The sequence below is a fragment of the Oncorhynchus masou genome, chromosome 20 (genome assembly GCF_036934945.1).
Source record: "Oncorhynchus masou masou isolate Uvic2021 chromosome 20, UVic_Omas_1.1, whole genome shotgun sequence".
NCBI classification, from domain to species: Eukaryota; Metazoa; Chordata; class Actinopteri; order Salmoniformes; family Salmonidae; genus Oncorhynchus; species Oncorhynchus masou.
In genome coordinates this window covers 16,362,126-16,381,835 of record NC_088231.1, presented here as the reverse complement: position 1 = coordinate 16,381,835, position 19,710 = coordinate 16,362,126, and the positions used below count along the sequence as shown (strand labels likewise).

Below are 19,710 nucleotides of genomic sequence, written 5' to 3'. Positions count from 1 at the left end.
GGACAGCTGTAGTGCGGTACTGAGATCATCAGATTCATTTATTTACTGAAATCTGGTTCAAATGGAAGGAACTAAAAACAGAGAATATACTTTTTATATGTTTTCGTAATGTCAATCGTTTACTGTCTTGTACATGTTACTAAAAAGTCAGTGCTACTCTACATCCAATATTTACAACAACAACAACAAAATCCTAAATCTACACTTTAAAAAAACTGCCAGTGGCATTACATACGTTTTAAAACACATGAACAATAAACCCTTATCCATTTTACTGAGGTGAGTCAGTCCCTGGGTGGGGGTGTGGCTCAGGTGTGCTGCAGAGGTGGTAGTCGAGACCTCAGGTAACTCACTGACACTCTCACACACACAACTGGAAGAACGTGTTTACAGTCCCTGTGTTCTCTCATCTCTACCTGACGAGACGATCCTGGATATAGAGAACACTGGGAATGCAAAACCTTCTTTATTTGTTGAACTGCTGCTTTTTTGGACTCGAGGACTGAGTTTTTGAGGACTGTGAGTTTTTGAAGAAGGAATGTTGAAACCTTCCTTTCTAGTAAATATTTTATTGCTCTTCTCTCCTTGCGTCTTCTACTGTTCCTGTCGATGACATACTGCACTTTTGGACAACCTTAGAACGACCTAGACCATTAACTTTGCAAGTTAGTCCGTTCTGGTTTTGGACATTTACAAACTACACTCAACCATGCCGGTGGTCAAAGTGGAGAAAGACAGTCCTTCTGAGATCTCCCTGCCTGCTCCCACCCCTCCTCATACGACCACAACAGTATCGGATGAACCGTCAAGGGGCCGTCGCAGGAAGAGACCCCTCCAGCGAGGAAAGCCCCCCTACAGCTACATCGCCCTCATCTCCATGGCGATAGCCAACTCGCCCAACCATAAGCTGACCCTGGGCGGCATCTACAAGTTCATCACGGAGCGGTTCCCCTTCTACCAAGACAACTCCAAGAAGTGGCAGAACTCCATCCGCCACAACCTCACCCTCAACGACTGCTTCATCAAGATCCCTAGGGAGCCAGGGAGGCCCGGGAAGGGTAACTACTGGGCCCTGGACCCCAACGCAGAGGACATGTTCGAGAGCGGCAGCTTCCTCCGGCGCAGGAAGAGGTTCAAGCGCTGTGACTTTACGACCTACACGTCATATGTACATGAGTCCCCTGTCTTCTCGCCTGTCCAGATCGCTCGCTCGACCTACTCCAGCTCCGTCTACGGCTCCAATATGGCGGTGAGTCCCCCGTACGGCCAGCATGGTCAACTACCCTCTGCCTACTACCCATCCCCCTCGCCCCCCGGGTTTGGTCCTCACTGCCAGTCCCACTCCCGCATGTTCAGCATCAACACAATCATAGGGCACCCCTCCGGGGGTCAGGGGCCCGAGATGATGCAGCAGCCCACCCGGAGCTTCAGTCCAGAGGGAGGCCACGCTGGGGGCCCCAGCCACTGTAACCTCGGAGCCCCAGCCTTCCAGGCCCAGTCATGTGGAGGGGCCATGCTGTCCCGCTCCTCGGCCCATGTGGGGTTTCCCTACTCGGGCCCCAATGGACACCACCACCACCCACACCACCACTCACCTCAGGGCTCCTACAGCCAGGGACACAGCCAGGGGTATGGAGGTTCAGGGCGTCTCCACTCCCACTCCTCACCCCACATGGCAGGAGATGCTGTGGAGCATTATGGGAGAGTGTCCCCGGGTCAGTTGGGCTCGCTGGTCCAGTATAATGGTGCAGGTACCACCAGCACTGGAGCCTACCTAAGACACCCCACGTACTCGGGGAACATGGATAGGTTCGTGTCTGCCATCTGAGGAACTGTCTTCAAAGAATTATGCATTGGGTTGGTTTTTAGGAAAGAACAGTTGCAGTGGACTTTTCCGTTTCAGTTGGCGGCTGTGAGAGACACTGGTGATAGTGGGATGGCATGACTCAAAAAGAAAAGACTAAAGGACATAAGATGAACAGGATTCTTCCGTCATGTTTTGGTGTGTTATTTTGACTTGAATCAATGTGCATGTTTTGAGATATAAAATGTCATTAATTCAGTGGCTGTGACAAATATGATATGGACTGCAATACAATGTAAACACGCTCAAGTATCAAGTGCAATGCTCAGGACACTACATTGTTAAATATACATTGTTTAAATCCATATCATGATACACCATAATGTGTGTACAGTTGAGATTTGAGTTTAAAGGTTAAAGTATGTGTCTGGACTTGTATCACTTTGTAGCTTCATCGAGTGTATCTCAAAAGCCTGAATGAGGTTTTGCAGTTAGTTTTCTTTACTGTGGTGAAAATCTGTGGTTGCAAAAGCTCAATTTTCATGAGTTGAATGTGTGCAGGGTCTTTTTTTATGTAAATGTCAAAATATATTTGTAATGGAATTTAAACTGTGTAAATTATTGTTTCATTTTGTGCATTTGATAAAGATCTTTTTGAAAAAAATGCTTAAGTATTTTGTGCCTTTATCAAAAGAAGGAATCAGAGTTGATTTACATTCATTTAAGCAAAACAACATAATTACTTCAAAGATAAATGTATCATTGAATAGAATATGCAGATGCCTGTAGTGCAAGTTGTGACAAAAGGAGTTTCAATGGTAGAAATCAAAACTCTTGATTTGGATCCACTTAACACTATAATAATTGTTGTAATTAAAGTGCAACAATTGGAAATGGTCGCGCAAGGAGTTATGGGAATGTTTCATGTTTTTATTATTCGCATCTGCAGGTCAGGATACACAAAATGAAATGCTTACTGTCAGGTTCCTTCTCGACAATGCAACAACTATAAGAAACAAAAGATAAGAACACGAATATAAAGTAAATGGCTCAGTAGAATAGAATAAACATTTTAGCAGAAGCATAGTAATAGAATGTGTCACTGAAAAGTCCATAATTCTGTAGATTTACAGCTAAAGGAATGTAGTAGAAATGCATACAGCTTAGAGAAGAGCTAAAGTAAAAGAGCTCTTCAACACATACACTTCATGCTTCATGACATTAACAAAAAGCCTGCTTCCTTCATTCCTTGCCAGAAACAGGCACTTAAGACATTTCAGACTGCATCTTTTGTGCAGCCCATTCCTCCCCTCCATCATTTCAGCTCAGTTGGACATGAAGTGTGTCTGGAGCCATAGAATTATCAGTCACTGTGAATGGCAGGCACAAGTGCCATGTCCAGACATCAGTGTACAGATGTAGGATCTTAATTTGATCACCCTGTTGCAGGAGAACTAAAACTTGTGGTGTATTTGAGGTTTTAAAATGCTTCTGAAGTCTGACATTTCAAAGCGGATATTACAGACTTGCAAAAAATGTCTTATTAACCCCTACAAAAATATTCATGAATTACAATCCACATAATAATTCACATTTCCTGTTGCTGCAAGATTATTTTCCTGCTCTAGCAACCTGGCATAAATTAGGATCCTACATCTGTAGCACACACTCAGACAGAAAGCCTGGCCTAATCTTTGCTAAGGAACCAGCAATCAGCAAATTAATTCACTTGGAACCTGATATTTTAACTCAGCACACTACGTGTTCAGTGGTGTCAGGTTAAACATGTGTGTGGCTCAGACAGTCTATTGTTTAAATATACTTTACAATCAACAAGACTTAAAAGGGAGGAAGAGAAGGAAAAAACTGTTTTATGCCATCGTTATGAGATCGTTTCAGATCAGCTACATTTGAAGTCGGAAGTTTACTTACACCTTAGCCAAATACATTTAAACTTTTTCAAATTCCTGACATTTAATCCTAGTAAAAATGTCCTGTCTTAGGTCAGTTAAGATCACCAATTTATTTTAGGAGTGTAAAATAATAGTAGAGAGAATTATTTATTTCAGCTTTTATTTCTTTCATCACATTCCCAGTGGGTCAAAAGTTTACATACTCTCAATTAGTATTTGGTAGCATTGCCTTTAAATTGTTTGACTTGGGTCAAACGTTTTGGGTAGCCTTCCACAAGCTTCCCACAATAAGTTGGATGAATTTTGGCCCATTCCTCCTGACAGAGCTGGTGTAACTGAGTCAGGTTTGGAGGCTTCCTTGCTCGCACACGCTTTTTCAGTTCTGCCCACAAATTTTCTGTAGGATTGAGGTCAGGGCTTTGTGATGGCCACTCCAATACCTTGACTTTGTTGTCCTTAATTAAGCCATTTTGCCACAACTTTGGAAGTATGCTTGGGGTCATCGTCCATTTGGAAGACCCATTTGCGACCAAGCTTTAACTTCCTGACTGATGTCTTGAGATGTTGCTTCAATATATCCCCATAATTTTCTTTCCTCATGATTCCATCTATTTAGTGAAGTGCACCAGTTCCTCCTGCAGCAAAGCACCCCCACAACATGAGGCTGCCACCCCCGTGCTTCACGGTTAGGATGGTGTTCTTCGGCTTGCAAGCCTCCTCCTTTTTCCTCCAAACATAACGATGGTCATTTTGGCCAAACAGTTATATTTTTGTTTTATCAGACCAGAGGACATTTCTCAAAAAGTACGATCTTTGTCCCCATGTGCAGTTTGCACTTTTCGCACCAAAGTATGTTCATCTCTAGGAGACAGAACGCGTCTCCTCGCTGAGCAGTTTGACGGCTGTGTGGTCCCATGGTGTTTATACTTGTGTACTATTCTTTGTACAGATGAACGTGGTATCTTCAGGCATTTGGAAATTGCTCCCAAGGATGAACCAGACTTGTGGAAGTCTACAATTATTTTTCTGAGGTCTTGGCTGATTTCTTTTGATTCTCCCATGATGTCAAGCAAAGAGGCACTAAGGATGAAGGTAGGCCTTGAAATATATCCACAGGTACACCTCCAATTGACTCAAATGATGTCAATTAGCCTATCAGAAGCTTCTAAAGCCATGACAGCCTGAATTCAATATACCCCAAAATGACAATGTTTTTAGACATTTTGGAAAATGTATTGAAAAAGAAATACAACAAAGTCAATATATGAGTCAATACATGTTTGAATCATCTTTGGCAGCGATTACAGCTGTGAGTCTTTCTGGGTAAGTCTAAGAGCTTTTCACACCTGGATTGTACAATATTTGCACATTATTCTTTTTAAAATTCTTCAAGCTCTGTCAAGTTGGTTGTTGATCATTGCTCGACAGCCATTTTCAATCTTGCCATAGATTTTCAAGGCGATAAGTCAATATTGTAACTAGGCCACTCAGGAACATTCAATGTTGTCTTGGTAAGCAACTCCAGTGTATATTTGGCCTTGTGTTTTAGGTTATTGTCCTGTTTTAAGGTGAATTGGTCTCCCAGTGTCTGTTGGAAAGCAGACAGAACCAGGTTTTCCTCTAGGATTTTGCCTGTGCTTAGCTCTGTTTCTTTTTATCCTAAAAAAAACTCCCTAGTTCTTGCAGACACGCATACACATAACATAATGCAGCCACCACCATGCTTGAAAAAAATAAGTGTGGTATTCAGTAATGTGTTGTTGGATTTGCCACAAACATAACCCTTTACATTCAGGACAAAATTCAGCATTTCTTGCAGTTTTACTTTTAGTGCCTTATTGCAAACAGGATGCATGTTTTGGAATATTATATTCTTTACAGGCTTCCTTCTTTTCACTCTGTCATTTAGGTTAGTATTGTGGAGTAACTACAATGTTGACCCAGCCTCAATTTTCTCCTATCACAGCCATTAAACTGTTTTAAAGTCACAATTAGCCTCATGACGAAATCCTTGAGCGGTTTCTTTCCTCTCCTGCAACTGAGTAAGGAAGGACACCTGTATCTTTGTAGTGACTGAGTGTATGGATACACCATCCAAAGTGTAATTAATACGTTCACCATGTTCAAAGGGATATTCTGCTTCCTGTTTTTTTACCCATCGTCCAATAGGTTCCCTTCTTTGTGAGGCATTGGAAAACCTCCCTGGTGTGTGTGGTTCAATCCATGTTTGAAATTCATGCTTGACTGAGGGACCTTACAGATAATTCTATGTATGGGGTACAGAGATGTATTCATTAAAAAATATGTTAAACACTATTACTGCACACAGAGTGAGTCCATGCAACTTAAGACTTGTTAAGCAAATATTTACTCCTGAACGTATTTAAGCTTGCCCTAACAAAGGTCTTGAATACTTATTGACTCAAGACATTTCAGCTTGTCATTTTAATTTGTAAACATTTCTAAAAACATAATTCCACTTTGCCATTATGGGGTATTGTGTGTAGGCCAGTGAAACATCCCAACGTAATCCATTTTAAATTCAGACTAACACAACAAAATGTGGAAAATGTCAAGGGGTACGAATACTTTGAAGGCTCTGTACCGACATGTAGTTGTTGATAGACACATTGACTATATTCGTCATGCATTAAGTGAATCTAAATGGGTGAAGTTAGTCAAAATAAATCTGCAGATAACTTAAATTAGTGAAACTTCTCAAATATCAAGTCCTTTTGACAATACAAATTCTAATATCCTACTGGTAATCAAATATAAAGTGAATATCACAAATCCATCTGGATAGACTGTGGGATACGTTCCTTGGAGCCGACAGCAACTCACGTCTTAGGTATTTGTTACATCTAATTGAGAACAGTGTCGGACAGCACGTGATTTAGAGACGGTGTATATCAAAGGAAATTAGTCGTATTGAAAAGCAGCCAAGCAGAAACGACGAGGAGCATGGCAGACAGGAATGATTTAGATGACATTTCAGAGTGCAACATCAAGAAATGACCTAATTGTCAAATATGATTTTACTTGTCTAAAGATTTATGAAACCGTTGTAATACGTCGATTTTGCCAACCACCAATTAGGCTATAACTGCATGCTCTGTCAACACTTAACAAGGAAGCCTCTGTCGTTGTCAGTGGGATAACAAATTATAAAGCATTGAAAAGTAGATCTTTGGCGATGTTCGTTTTTTTAACACCCAAAATGAATTCCACTTTACATCATTGTAATGTCAATCCATCAATCCAGTAATGTAGAAAAGTGAGAGAAACATTGATGTAGCCATACTTGTAAACTGTACATAAATACAATGTGTGAATGTACTTTCATGGAAAACCCAGAAACATTTCAAACCAACTCCATTCTTTTTTTATTTCACCTTTATTTAACCAGGTAGGCTAGTTGAGAACAAGTTCTCATTTGCAACTGCGACCTGGCCAAGATAAAGCATAGCAGTGTGAACAGACAACACAGAGTTACACATGGAGTAAACAATTAACAAGTCAATAACACAGTAGAAAAAAAGGGGAGTCTATATACAATGAGGAGGTAGGCGAATAATTACAATATTGCAGATTAACACTGGAGTGATAAATGATCAGATGATCATGTACAGGTAGAGATATTGGTGTGCAAAAGAGCAGAAAAGTAAATAAATAAAAACTGTGGGGATGAGGTAGGTGAAAATGGGTGGGCTATTTACCAATAGATTATGTATAGCTGCAGCGATCGGTTAGCTGCTCAGATAGCTGATGTTTGAAGTTGGTGAGGGAGATAAAAGTCTCCAACTTCAGCGATTTTTGCAATTCGTTCCAGTCACAGGCAGCAGAGTACTGGAACGAAAGGCGGCCGAATGAGGTGTTGGCTTTAGGGATGATCAGTGAGATACACCTGCTGGAGCGCGTGCTACGGGTGGGTGTTGCCATCGTGACCAGTGAACTGAGATAAGGCGGAGCTTTACCTAGCATGGCCTTGTAGATGACCTGGAGCCAGTGGGTCTTGCGACGAATATGTAGCGAGGGCCAGCCGACTAGAGCATACAAGTCGCAGTGGTGGGTAGTATAAGGTGCTTTAGTGACAAAACGGATGGCACTGTGATAAACTGCATCCAGTTTGCTGAGAAGAGTGTTGGAAGCAATTTTGTAGATGACATCGCCGAAGTCGAGGATCGGTAGGATAGTCAGTTTTACTAGGGTAAGCTTGGCAGCATGAGTGAAGGAGGCTTTGTTACGGAATAGAAAGCCGACTCTTGATTTGATTTTCGATTGGAGATGTTTGATATGGGTCTGGAAGGAGAGTTTGCAGTCTAGCCAGACACCTAGGTACTTATAGGTGTCCACATATTCAAGGTCGGAACCATCCAGTGTGGTGATGCTAGTCGGGCATGCGGGTGCAGGCAGCGATCGGTTGAAAAGCATGCATTTGGTTTTACTAGCGTTTAAGAGCAGTTGGAGGCCACGGAAGGAGTGTTGTATGGCATTGAAGCTCGTTTGGAGGTTAGATAGCACAGTGTCCAATGACGGGCCGAAAGTATATAGAATAGTGTCGTCTGCGTAGAGGTGGATCAGGGAAGTTTAGATTTTTAAAATAACAAAAAAAACTTAGTGGAGAGCAGTTGGAATCATTTCATTGAGTGTTCCAAGTCTATCAAACCAGAACGCTCTATAATATTAAGATGACTAAATTTGATACCGTTTGCAATTACAGAAGTGTTCGGCTGTAAATTGTAATGCTGTAAACGTTTACAATACAGTTAACATAAATAAATTCCATCAAAACTACTTAGACGTGTTACCAGATTTTTTTATTTGTACAAATAGGTTTAAGAAAACATTTTAAAAAACAGAACTGATTAAAACTAGTTTATAATATGACATTAACCAAGATATTCGACGAGAGTCTTGAGTTCTTTGCAGTTCTTGACAACGTCAGGAACAGAAGACAATGTCTGTATAGAAAGAAAAGGAAAAAAGGTTTAATGCCAAACTATCAATATACACCAAGTAACACATATGAATATGACCATTTTTATTAAAGGTTGCCACGAGCAGCACTGCAGATACTGAGATGAGCAAATTGCAAGACTTCACTCTCACACAGTATTTGCGCATGTGCACGGAATCGCATCACACTTTTACAACTTGGCAGAAGTGGAGCCTCGCTCTTTAGTGCTCTTAGTTATTGTGGAAATGTTTACTTTCAACATCTATGTCATATCGCTGACTCTACCGTTAAATTTCAAACAGAAAAAGGTATATCCCTGTACTCACCTTTCTGACCGTCTCAATCATATCGTCAAGGACTCGAAGTTCCTTCTCCACTTTCTTCTGGTTGGTGTCGTGGATCATTTGCTGCAGAGATAGAGGGGAACATTGAAGATGGTGACTTGTGCATTGGATACCACTTACAGTTGAAGTCGGAAGTTTACATACACCTTAGGCAAATACATTTAAACTCAGTTCTTCACAATTCCTGACATTTAATCCTAGTAAAAATTCCCTGTCTTATGTCAGTTAGAATCACCACTTTATTTTAAAAATGTGAAATGTCAGAATAATAGTAGAGACAATTATTTATTTCAGCTTTTATTTCTTTCATTACATTCCCAGTGGGTGAAATAATCTGTCTGTAAACAATTGTTGGAAACATTACTTGGTGTCATGCAAAGTAGATGTCCTAACCGACTTGCCAAAACAACAAGAAATTTGTGGAGTGGTTGAAAAATTAGTTTTAAATGACTCCAACCTAAGTGTAAGTAAACTTCCGACTTGAAGTGCTTTCCTTAAAGCTGGAATCCTTAGTTGCAACATCCATTTTTGGACTTATAAATTAATTATACACACCCATTGATTCTTGAAGAATATAACTTATATAAATGACTCATGAGCTTAGTTCAACTGTCACACCCAATCAGAACCCAGAATATAAGCTTGTTTTACTCCAATGTTTGTAAACATTGTAAATGTACAACACTTTATAGCCCCATAACATGGTTACAACTATAATTTTGATATAATATATGGAGATGCATCCATAGCTCTGCATAGGAATTTGAGAGTGGTTCCATTTCTCTAGGTCCATCCCTCAAATGTTGACCAAATCAGAGGCGGGGTGACACACTTGTGTATAGATCGTATAGACACTTACATGTCTCTTGGCTCTCTCCAGAAGCTTTGCTCTTCCTTCCTCAGCTTCCAACAGAGTCCTCTTTAGTCTTTCCACCTGTGGTGAAGACAGTGTTTAAGGTCCTACTGCCTGTCAAAGACAACTAGTGTTGGAGGGAGAGGATTGCTTGGTCTTTCAAGGCTGCAGGGTTGGTGTGAGGGGATGTATTTGAGATTTAATTGTGGCCAATTTAAAACAAGCCAAGGTTGGGTCATGTAGGGGCGCTGTGGCGCGTTCAGATCTAAATATTCTGCGCAGAATGCCCAGTGTCTAGCTGTGGGGACAGCAGAGACATGGACACCGTAGGGTAGCTCTAGCAGTTCTTACAGGGATAACAGGCAACCTAGGGTCTGGATTGTACCTCTTTCAGTAGGCGGATCTTGTCATCCATGGAATGCATGCTGTGTGCTGATTGGTTACCGGTCTTTTTTAGCTCGTCCCTTAGAGCCTGGGACTCCACCTGTGATTGGTGCAGTGAACGGCGCAGGTCTGCCACCTCCCTACGCAGCTCCTACAGAACATAGCAGCAATGTAATATAGGCTAAATGGAAGCACATCATGGCATATAGGTGACAATTCACACGAGAATAAAATGTTGCCTAAGAACTTATAGGAAGATGAAATAAATCGAATGCAGACAGTATTTTTTGGTCGAAAAACTGATAGTCCCTTACTTTCTTCTCAGATTTGTGCTTGTAAAGAAACTCCCTGGCCTCATTCACTTCGCTGCAGATCCTCTTCATAGTGTCTACCTCCTGGTAAAACAGAACAAATGACCTGGGTTCAGCCTCAGTAACACAGACCACTATTCACCAAAATACCATGTCAGTCAAGTAATCGGACATGTCTCATGTCCTGTAGCCAAGAAAGTAATAAAAAATGTGTAGATTGCTCAGTAAAATATTCTATAATGCGCATGTATTGGCAGCACTTTGCCAATATGCTCATAAATACAGAGGTTAACACAGGTAAGAAGTTAAATGTAACTAAAACTGGTGTTTTTAGCTGTATGGTCTGATCTGAGAGCAGTGTAATGTCTCACCTGGGCCTTGTTCTGTAGAGCCACCTGGTCCCGGCCTAGCTGGGTCTGGAGGCGGCTCAGCTGGCCCCTCAGCTCGGATACCTCAGCCCTGTGTCTGTGGGCCTGGGCCTGCTGCTCCCCCTGCAGCCCACAGCTGGTATCGCAACACAATTATTGGTTAGGTTTACTCAGCGTATCCCAAACCCTGTGCACCAAAGTGTGATGATTAGTTGATTATTTGAATCAACTGTGTAGTGTTAAGGCAAAAACCAAAATGTGCCCCCCTTAGGGTCCCGAGGACAGAGTTTGGGAAACAATGGGTTTAACCCTAATATGATGGAACTTGACATAGGGCAGGCAGTGTTTCCCACACTGGATTCAACTTCAACTAATCATCAAGCCCTCAACGAGTTCAGGTGTGTTTGCCCGGGGCTACAACAATGTGTGGAGTTGGGGTTACTGGAGGGCTGGAGTTGGGAAACACTGACTTATGGTGACCAGAAAGGTAAATAAAACAGTAAATAATTGAATGCTTAAAGAAGAAATTGTAAGCTTCACATCTCAACACAAAATAAATGCCACACACGTCACAGTGCTTACATGGTGTTGTTCAGTGCCTCCTGCTCGGTGTCCTTGCTCTGTCGTAGCTGTGTGATGGTGGAGCTGAGCTCAGAGACTGTGTTAGCCAGGTCTGCTAGCAGCTCCACCACGCTACTCTGCTCCTCCCCTGGAGGCACCACTGGAGACCAGAAAGGGAGAGCATTTAGTGACTGGTCCCAGGACACATCAATACAGACAAACAAATGGGTTGTGTCCAGTAGGTACTAAACGTTTTGAAACAGTGAAGGTGCTACGAACTTGTTCAATAAGAACACAGACTTTACAGAACCCAGATAGCCCCTGGGGCTACCAGCAACCCCCCTGGGGAGATGCGATGGAGGCCTCACCCTGACACTTCTTAGGAGTGATGGGTGCGAGGCGAGTGAAGGCGCTGGTCTCGCTGCCCAACCCTTCAGCTTGTGGTTCATCTGTCATGTCTAAGGGGGGATGTGTGTCATTGACCTGGGCCAGGTCAGTGGTGATGGCCACCATGATGCTGTCCACGAAGGAGGTGGAGGGATGACGCTCAACATGGAGGGAGGGCTGGAACACCTCATCTTTACCACAGACCTCTGGCTTCTGAAATAACGCCACACATCACAACAGACTGAGTCTTCTATGGACTGGTACAGGGTGTGTGCAGTGTGTGTGATTACCTTGGTGGTCAGAGCAGTGTGAACATCGTTGGTCAGTCGTCTCAGTGTGTGGTGTAACAGGGTGTGTGTGATTACCTTGGTGGTCAGAGCAGTGTGAACATCGTTGGTCAGTCGTCTCAGTGTGTGGTGTAACAGGGTGTGTGTGATTACCTTGGTGGTCAGAGCAGTGTGAACATCGTTGGTCAGTCGTCTCAGTGTGTGGTGTAGCAGGGTGACGTCAGTAACAGCCTGGGCTAGCTGCTCTACCAGGTCCAATTGGACTGACTGGGCTCTGGCCTGACTGTCCTCCAGCTCTGCCTGCAAAGCCTCCCTCTCAGCCCTGACACACACACACACAAAATCAGCTAAAGACAATTGTTCAATTGTTTGTAATAACCACGTCCCATGTAGTCATATGAGACATCCCCACTCCCACACACACACCCCAGAACTCATCACAGCTCAACTCATTAAAAATAAATAACGTCTAATAACTAAATGTACTATGACTCCACAGTGAGTGGTACTGGGTCTTACTGGAGGTGGCTGAGGGCCCCTTTCAGGTCCTCACACTGGATGTTCCTCTCCCTGAGCCCCTGTAGGTTAGCCCGGAGGGTCCTCTCACTCTCCACCACCTGCTCCCTGGCCATATCATTCTCCATCTGTAGGAACTACACAGGGGAGGAGGAACAGAGCTGTTACACACAGCACTCACCACAGCTGAGTTTAGGATCAGCACACAGGAAGAGAGGGAGCTCTACAGAGTAAAAGAAAGAGAGAGACTGGTAAGGAACAGAGAAAGATACAAAAAGGTAGAGGAACTCAAAGCAAGAGAGAGCACCACCACATACAGTACTGTAGAGATATCCAGAGGTCCACCGACCTCGTTCATCTCCATCATGCTGTTGAGCTGCACGTGCACTTCATGGAGCTTCTGCAGCTGCAGGCTCTGGCTGTGGGAGTGGCTCTGCAGCTGGCTCAGCTGCTCCTCGCTGTGGGCCAGAGCCTGGGACAGCTCACATACACGCTGCTCTGACTGGACCAACGCACCCTCCAACCTGGACACAGGAGGGGTTCAATGAAATGTTATAAAACGGGTTGTTTGGATCCTGGATGCTGATTGGTTGCTATGCGAGAGTTGTTGGACAACTCCTCCCACAAAATAGCATGTGCTAATTCCACTGTCCTGCAGCCCAGGCGGGAAATCCATAAACTTTATATCACTCGGGGTAAAAAAAGCATCTCCACATTAGTTTTCCATGCTACTATTTGGTTTGCAACAGTTAGGGGTTGTATAAAACGACCTGTCTGCCTCTATGACCTTGCAACAATGTATCATTTTAAACATGGATTTCTCCTGTGCCAGTAGGCTTGAACACAAAACTAATAATTCACCATGGAAACAGTCAGAATTCCATTCATTCCTTAACCAGTGCAGTGCTGCCTATGTAGGCCTATTGGATATTTAATAAATCATTATTTATTTCAGTTCTTGTATCTCATCATTGAATCTCTACTAGCTAGCTACATGCCAATGATTTGTTTAGCATAGCATCGCGGAATGAAAAGAATGATTCTAATTAACGACTGGATCAAAACATGAGAAAATAACTAATGACCAGAACACAAAAACAAATTTACCCGTTCAAAATAATGTTTAATGAAAAAATATATATAATGGCTAAACATGCCTTAATAGTTAAACCAATGTGCATTATTGATTACAAATAGCAAAAGGTATGTGTGTCTTAGTTCATGTTAAATCATCTTTATAGCTGCAATGTGATGGGGCTAAACAGAAAAATACATCCAAATAGCCCATTTCAATGGTAAAATACAGGTTTAAATAGTAGTGATGATCAGAGAAATGAGGTAACGGAGTTCACTTACTGGTTGGCCCTGTCGGTAGCTTGCTGGACTTCTTGCCATGACTGTTGCAACCTGAAATAAGAAAGTTAAGGTTATTTTTCTATATATATAAAAATATGTTTAATTGACAACTGCCATAGTTTAAGCACCATAACAGCTTAGAGTGAACTTTGAACTGACTTGGTGGACTCTGCAGCCAGGGCCTGCTCTAGGAAGGCATAGGAGGCCAGGGTAGATGAGACGGTGGCAGACAGCTCCGTGACCTTCCTCTCCAGCTGAACTCGCTCCTCTTCTCCCTCACTCAGCTTCTGACGCAGAACACCCAACTCTGAGAGAGGGAGAAGGCGGGAGAGCAAGAGGGAGAGAGAATGACAATGCTAGATTATAAACATATCAGCACTTATTTTTAAACTTACCACAATAACACTTGAAACTCAAATGCTATTTTCAATGGTTTGTTTCAATCCCTACCTGAATTGATGATGGTGGCCTGCAGATTCATGTCCCCAACCTCCTGTCTGGCATCTTGGAGACTCACGTTGGTTTGGTCCAGTTCCTCTTGGATCTGTCATGTAGAAGTGAGCCATTGGAATGAAGCCATAACATTGTGGAGAGACGAGTTGCAGAAGATAACAGAGAACAGAGCAAATAGAACAGGCAGTAGAGACATTGAGTTGTGGGAGATGAGAGAGAGAATAGGGAGGTCAGACCTGCTCTCTCTCCTCCACAGCTTGGTCTCTCTCTGAGAGGTGCTGGTCTCTCTCTCCTATAGCGTTGGCTGCTTTCTCATTCAGCTTCACCAGTATAGGAGTTGTCCTCTGGAGGAGACGCCTGGCTGTTTTCAGCTGGGGAGAATATGACATCTTACACACACGTCGTACAGAACAAAACAACACATTGCAACTGTTTGGATGTCTTTTCTTTCCTGACAAGACAATGTAGCCTCCAGGTTAAGACATACCTCTTGATGCAGACTGTCGTTATCGCTCATGGTTCCTCTCAAGAGCTCAGATGCAGAGTTGAGGGATTCCACGTAGGCCTTGTTCAATGCAATCTGAGTAAGGACACACACATGAGCACGGGAAAACAAATACACAGCACCAAAATAAGCAGAAGCCGGGAACCAGGCGATTGCCTCGAGCCCTGACCTCAGACTGTGTGGGGTACCTGTTCTGGGTAGGTCTTGTTCAGGGCAGCCATCAGCTCCTGGTGAGATCCCACACTCTCCTCCAGCTCAGAGATACGCACGGCACAGTGAGCCCTTAGCTGCTCAGTTACACTGAAGGCTGCGTCCTTGGCGGTAAAAGCCTCCTCCATCCGTCTCCTCATGTCCTCTCTCTGCTGCAGGGTGTCTCTGACCTTCTGCACCATCCTGCCCTGGGTCTCCTTGCACTTCTCATAAAGGGACTTCATTTGACCATACCGTGTAACCAGGCTCTCCTGGTCCTCTTTAACCAGGTCTCTTATCTGCCTCATGCTGCTGAGAGCAGCCTCAGTGTCTCCATTCAAGGGCTGTCATGGTGCTCCTGGTGTCCTGCATGCTGTGGAGCAGATTCTGTAGAGTGGTCGGGTCCAGTTCTAGCTCCTTGATCCTCTCCAGGGCCGTCACATACAGGTCTTTGTAGGTTACCGTCTGGCTGAGTTCAGTGTGGTCGGTCTGGACCAGCTTGTCCCTGAATTCTGAGGGCCCGGGGCCCCTAGAGTGGCTCTGTCCCCTGGCTGTGCACAGCTGCTGCACCAGGGCCTCCACCATGATGAGAGTGGAGGTCAGCCTCTGCTCCAGCTCCTGTCTGGGGACCCCACACAGGCTCCCAGGGGCCAGACTGACACAGAGAGAAAATAGTCAGTTCTCATACCACACACGGGAAATACTTGTGAACACTTCTCTCAGACAAACACCAAAAAACAATATTTACATGGTTCATATTACATAAACACAGAACATTTGACAGAGTTCTCACTCACAAAAACACACAGGCCATTACTCACTTCCAGAGCAGAGTCTCGGTGCTGGTGCAGGCGTCAGACACAAGGAACTCCCTCTTCCTCTCAAACTGACCAGAGGTGTTGGCACTGCGGTCTGCCCGCCTCACTGGAGTGGTCCCAACACACATGCTGTGGCACTCCACAGCCACGGTCCCCGCTGTAGTTTCCACTACAGGAGGGGCGGGAGCGGGTGTAGGGGCTAGGGCAGGGTTGCTAACAGGGTCCATCTTGCCCGATGCCAGGATAAGGAATTGGGCCATCTGGATGAGTTGCTGCTGAAAGGGCTCCTCACAAACCAACCTTGGTAAATGATCAAAAAGACCCATCTTTACTTTCTCCACCTTGGGTTGGGATTTTACTTGAGGTACATCCACTTCTGGCCTCGTCTCCACAGTCTCTGTGACTGGGTCTGGAGGAGGAGGGGGCTTGCAGGTCGATGCAGCACCCACTGCCGTCGAGTTGAACTTGGGCAGAGGCATGGGGCTCTCCAGGACGGCCGCCCAGAGTCGGCTGTCTGGGTTGGCGGGGACAACGGAGCTACCCTCAGCAGAGTTGAGGACACAACCCCTACCGTTTTCCAGAGCGGAATCCTCCATTTGGGCGAAAGACGATTTCTGAATGCCCCTTCTTCTGGTCATGGGGGTAGTGCTAAGAACGGGGCTGAAGATCTCAAACTGTAAAGCATCACCACCACCGGCACACGTCACTACAGAGGGGATCTTGGGTAGCTCAGTCAACATGTCAGCAATGTTCTCAGAGCTCGCTTTGTCTGTAGTGTTGGAGAGAAGAGGAGCGTTACTGCTTGAACCCAGCGCGCTGTCTGTGGCCCCACTGGACTCCTGCATTGAACCATGAGAATGGGAGTGAGAGACTATCGATGGGTTGTCCTCATCTACAGGTGTGGAGCTCCTGGCCGAGGCTCCAAACTCATTGCAATGGGAGCGGTCAGTTTCCAACTGTATAGCTGGAACCACGGCGCTGTCTTCATCCTGAGGAGAAGAACCCTGTTTGGGGCCTTCAGGGAAAAGCTGACAGGTGACATCATCCAGGTCCTTCAATGACCTTAAGGATGCATTTCCCATTGAGGGTTCACTGATGGCAGCGGTGTCCGCTTTCCACACGGCACCTTCACTTTCCACATGGCTGTAAGGGTGTTTTGCATGATCGGAGGACTGCTCCTCTATGATGTTTGGGTTGACCCTGTCGTTGTACGGTAGATGACTGGTCACAGTCTGATTCTCAGGTAGGAGGATAGTGTCTTCAGACACTCTGGTGGACTCTGAGACTTCAACCTCAAGCCCAGTGCAGATGAAGGATTTGAATGTCACATGTCCTTGTCCGCCAGTGGCATTTTGAACACCAGTTGACTCTTCATTGGTATGTGCCATCTCTATGGATTTCATAGTACTACAATGTGTAGGTTCTTTGAAGGAAAGGTGTGCACTAGAGGCCACATTACAATAGAGGTGATCTGCGTGATCTTCGATGGACTGCATGTCCAACTCATCTACTATTACACTTTGATATATACTGTCGTTGTATGGCTGATGGTGGTTTGCAGGCTGATCCGTTGGTAGGAGTATAGTCTCAAGTGCCACCCTGGAAGCCTCTGAAACTTCCACCTCCCCTCCGGTGCAGATGAAAGACTTAAACGTTACATCTCCCTGTCCGCCAGTAACAGTCTCAGTGATGTGGGCTATATCGGTGAACTGTGGAACACTAAGACTGGCGTTTGAACCCCCATTAAAGGACAGGTCAGCTTTAGTTGTGGACAAATCGCTTTCCAAATCACAATAGACGTGATCCACATGGTTGTCGCAGCATTGAGTAACCATACTGTCAGAGAGACATGTGTTTTCATCGTCATAGCCAGGAAGAGAAGAGATGTTCAGTTGATTCTTGGGTAGCCGGATGGTTTCGTCTACAACCCTTGAGGGCTCTGAAACCTCAACCTCACCCCCAGCACAGATGAAGGACTTGAAGGTAATGTCTCCAAGTCCACTGCTTGTATCAACAGCTGTCCCCTCAGTGGTAGGAGCTGTATCACTGGTAGTAGTTTTATCACTGGGCTTTGGAACACTAGGAGAGCATAGGACCTCAGCTGGTGGAGGGCAATGTGTTAACGGGTCTGTGTAGATGAACACAGCATCATTCTGTAGGGAGAATGGGAGAAGTATAAGGTGAAGTTTAAATTTCAAACAACAGTTCAGTGAACAGGATTCATAGGCCCATAGCTTGGCTGTTCGTCATACCTTGGGTGTTTTGAGGATATTGCTGCCCGACCCTGATCTCGATTTGAGTCTAGAAGATGGGGTTGAGACATGGCGCATTTCATTCTGGACACACCTCAATGGGGTGCGTTCTCCAGATCTTTTTGAAGGCTGGGTGCATTGAGAGAAGCCAACATCCAGTTATTGATAAACAACTTAGCTAGTTAATGTTAGTGACTGCTATCCACAATTATGGTGGAAAGTTCTGTTCAGTAACTTCATAATACATGTGTGAAATGTAAATCTTACCATGGTCTCTCCAAATGTATGCGATCTTCTCGTGGACATGAGGGCTTGCGTGGCTGGGCTACTGTCAGAATACAAACAACCTGGCATTATTGTTGGAGCCATATCAGAACTGTTACCAACTTGCCTGGCTAGTTAGCGTTCAGATAAAAGTGATGGGGTGTATTCATTGGTCGGATTCAGTTGCAAAACGTCTATTGGACTAATTCAAGTAAGTCCCTCCCAGTTTCGTTCCGTTTAATAAACGTTTTTCAACAGAATCGCTGGAATTAATACACCCCTGATGTAGGTAACTATGTAACTAACGTTAACTATGGAAACTATAACGTTATTAACGTTGACTGAAATTAGCTAATAGGCCTACCATTGAGCATATTATCCATTGTGTTAAATGACAGAGCTCATGCAGAATTTGAGTTTCAAGGGGACATTTGTGTAACGTTCGTTAGCTAGAGTTATCCCATAACGTTAGCTGGCTAACGTTATGAGTCGTGACCCGATTTAAAATATTCGGCTACAAAGCGCTGTAAATAAAAGTCAGAGCTATTTCATATGGTTATTATTAACAGCTACTTAAAATATTTGCTAAATAAAATGTTTTTGAATGAAGTAAACAAACCTGCTGTAAGAGTAAACGTCAACCGCCTGTTCTTCATTCAAACATGAGTAGGTTCGCTGCTATTGGCTGTAAACCGTAAACGTAAACTCTCCAACGCCTTGACGTAAATCTATGGGTCGCCTTTTACCCATTACTGACACCTGCTGTTGTGTTTGTTTCGTGTATGGTATTATTTTCAAAGGTTTCATATGCTGCATGTTCACAAAGACAAAATTCAATGGAAGTCACAGTCCTGCCCATACTGGATTTTAGTAATTTTATTCATAAGACTGTATTTTATTTTCATAAAAAAGACTTAACATTCAAACATTCCAAATCAAGTTGTATACAAAAACAAACTTTTAGGGAGATTACAGAAATGCCAGATGTATCAACTGCATCTAACCCTCATTGCATCTGTCCCACTCGATGATTGATATTAACTTTTTAATACAGACACAGCAAACTTCAATATATTGAATACTGCACAATAATCCATCACACAAAAATGACCATCCATATTCCATCATCATCAATAAACCTTCAGATAAGCAAAATATACATTCATTTCTGTCTGAGAAGCTGAA

The 19,710-nt window shown here is 43.9% G+C and overlaps 3 protein-coding genes across 3 annotated transcripts; 1 reads left to right on the top strand and 2 right to left on the bottom strand.

Annotated features, from left to right (window-relative positions):
- Window positions 1-341: 341 nt before the first annotated feature.
- Window positions 342-2,478, top strand: foxe1 (forkhead box E1). The gene has a single exon (XM_064925896.1). It carries the CDS (start codon window positions 710-712, stop codon window positions 1,826-1,828), a length of 1,119 nt encoding a protein of 372 aa, XP_064781968.1. The 5' UTR covers window positions 342-709; the 3' UTR covers window positions 1,829-2,478.
- A 6,041-nt stretch (window positions 2,479-8,519) lies between these two features.
- LOC135507042 (sperm-associated antigen 5-like) lies at window positions 8,520-15,499 on the bottom strand. Its single transcript, XM_064926555.1, has 17 exons — window positions 15,191-15,499; window positions 14,985-15,077; window positions 14,734-14,868; window positions 14,495-14,588; window positions 14,204-14,351; window positions 14,045-14,095; window positions 13,038-13,212; window positions 12,692-12,825; window positions 12,176-12,494; window positions 11,867-12,098; window positions 11,520-11,658; window positions 10,941-11,073; window positions 10,573-10,653; window positions 10,260-10,409; window positions 9,881-9,955; window positions 9,004-9,084; window positions 8,520-8,681 (listed from the first exon to the last, which is right to left on the bottom strand). The coding sequence occupies exons 1-17, from the start codon at window positions 15,497-15,499 to the stop codon at window positions 8,610-8,612; spliced, it is 2,421 nt and encodes an 806-aa protein (XP_064782627.1). The 3' UTR covers window positions 8,520-8,609.
- A 16-nt stretch (window positions 15,500-15,515) lies between these two features.
- Window positions 15,516-19,211, bottom strand: LOC135507041 (uncharacterized). The gene is made up of 5 exons (XM_064926554.1): window positions 19,145-19,211; window positions 18,529-18,589; window positions 18,262-18,390; window positions 16,013-18,162; window positions 15,516-15,846 (listed from the first exon to the last, which is right to left on the bottom strand). The coding sequence occupies exons 2-5, from the start codon at window positions 18,565-18,567 to the stop codon at window positions 15,516-15,518; spliced, it is 2,649 nt and encodes an 882-aa protein (XP_064782626.1). The 5' UTR covers window positions 18,568-18,589; window positions 19,145-19,211.
- Between the last annotated feature and the right edge of the window lie 499 nt (window positions 19,212-19,710).

Bases quoted from the DNA above. Each gene is read 5' to 3' on its own strand.
- foxe1 (XM_064925896.1), top strand. From the start codon at position 710: ATGCCGGTGGTCAAAGTGGAGAAAGACAGTCCTTCTGAGATCTCCCTG.
- LOC135507042 (XM_064926555.1), bottom strand. From the start codon at position 15,499: ATGAGGCAGATAAGAGACCTGGTTAAAGAGGACCAGGAGAGCCTGGTT. The intron at 15,078-15,190 runs GTACCCCACACA...GTCCTTACTCAG, and splicing joins ACAAGACCTACCCAGAACAG to ATTGCATTGAACAAGGCCTA. The intron at 9,085-9,880 runs GTAAGTGTCTAT...CTATCTCTGCAG, and splicing joins TGGAGAGAGCCAAGAGACAT to CAAATGATCCACGACACCAA.
- LOC135507041 (XM_064926554.1), bottom strand. From the start codon at position 18,567: ATGTCCACGAGAAGATCGCATACATTTGGAGAGACCATG. The intron at 18,163-18,261 runs GTATGACGAACA...TTCTCCCTACAG, and splicing joins ATATCCTCAAAACACCCAAG to AATGATGCTGTGTTCATCTA. The intron at 15,847-16,012 runs GTGAGTAATGGC...TCTCTGTGTCAG, and splicing joins ACCGAGACTCTGCTCTGGAA to TCTGGCCCCTGGGAGCCTGT.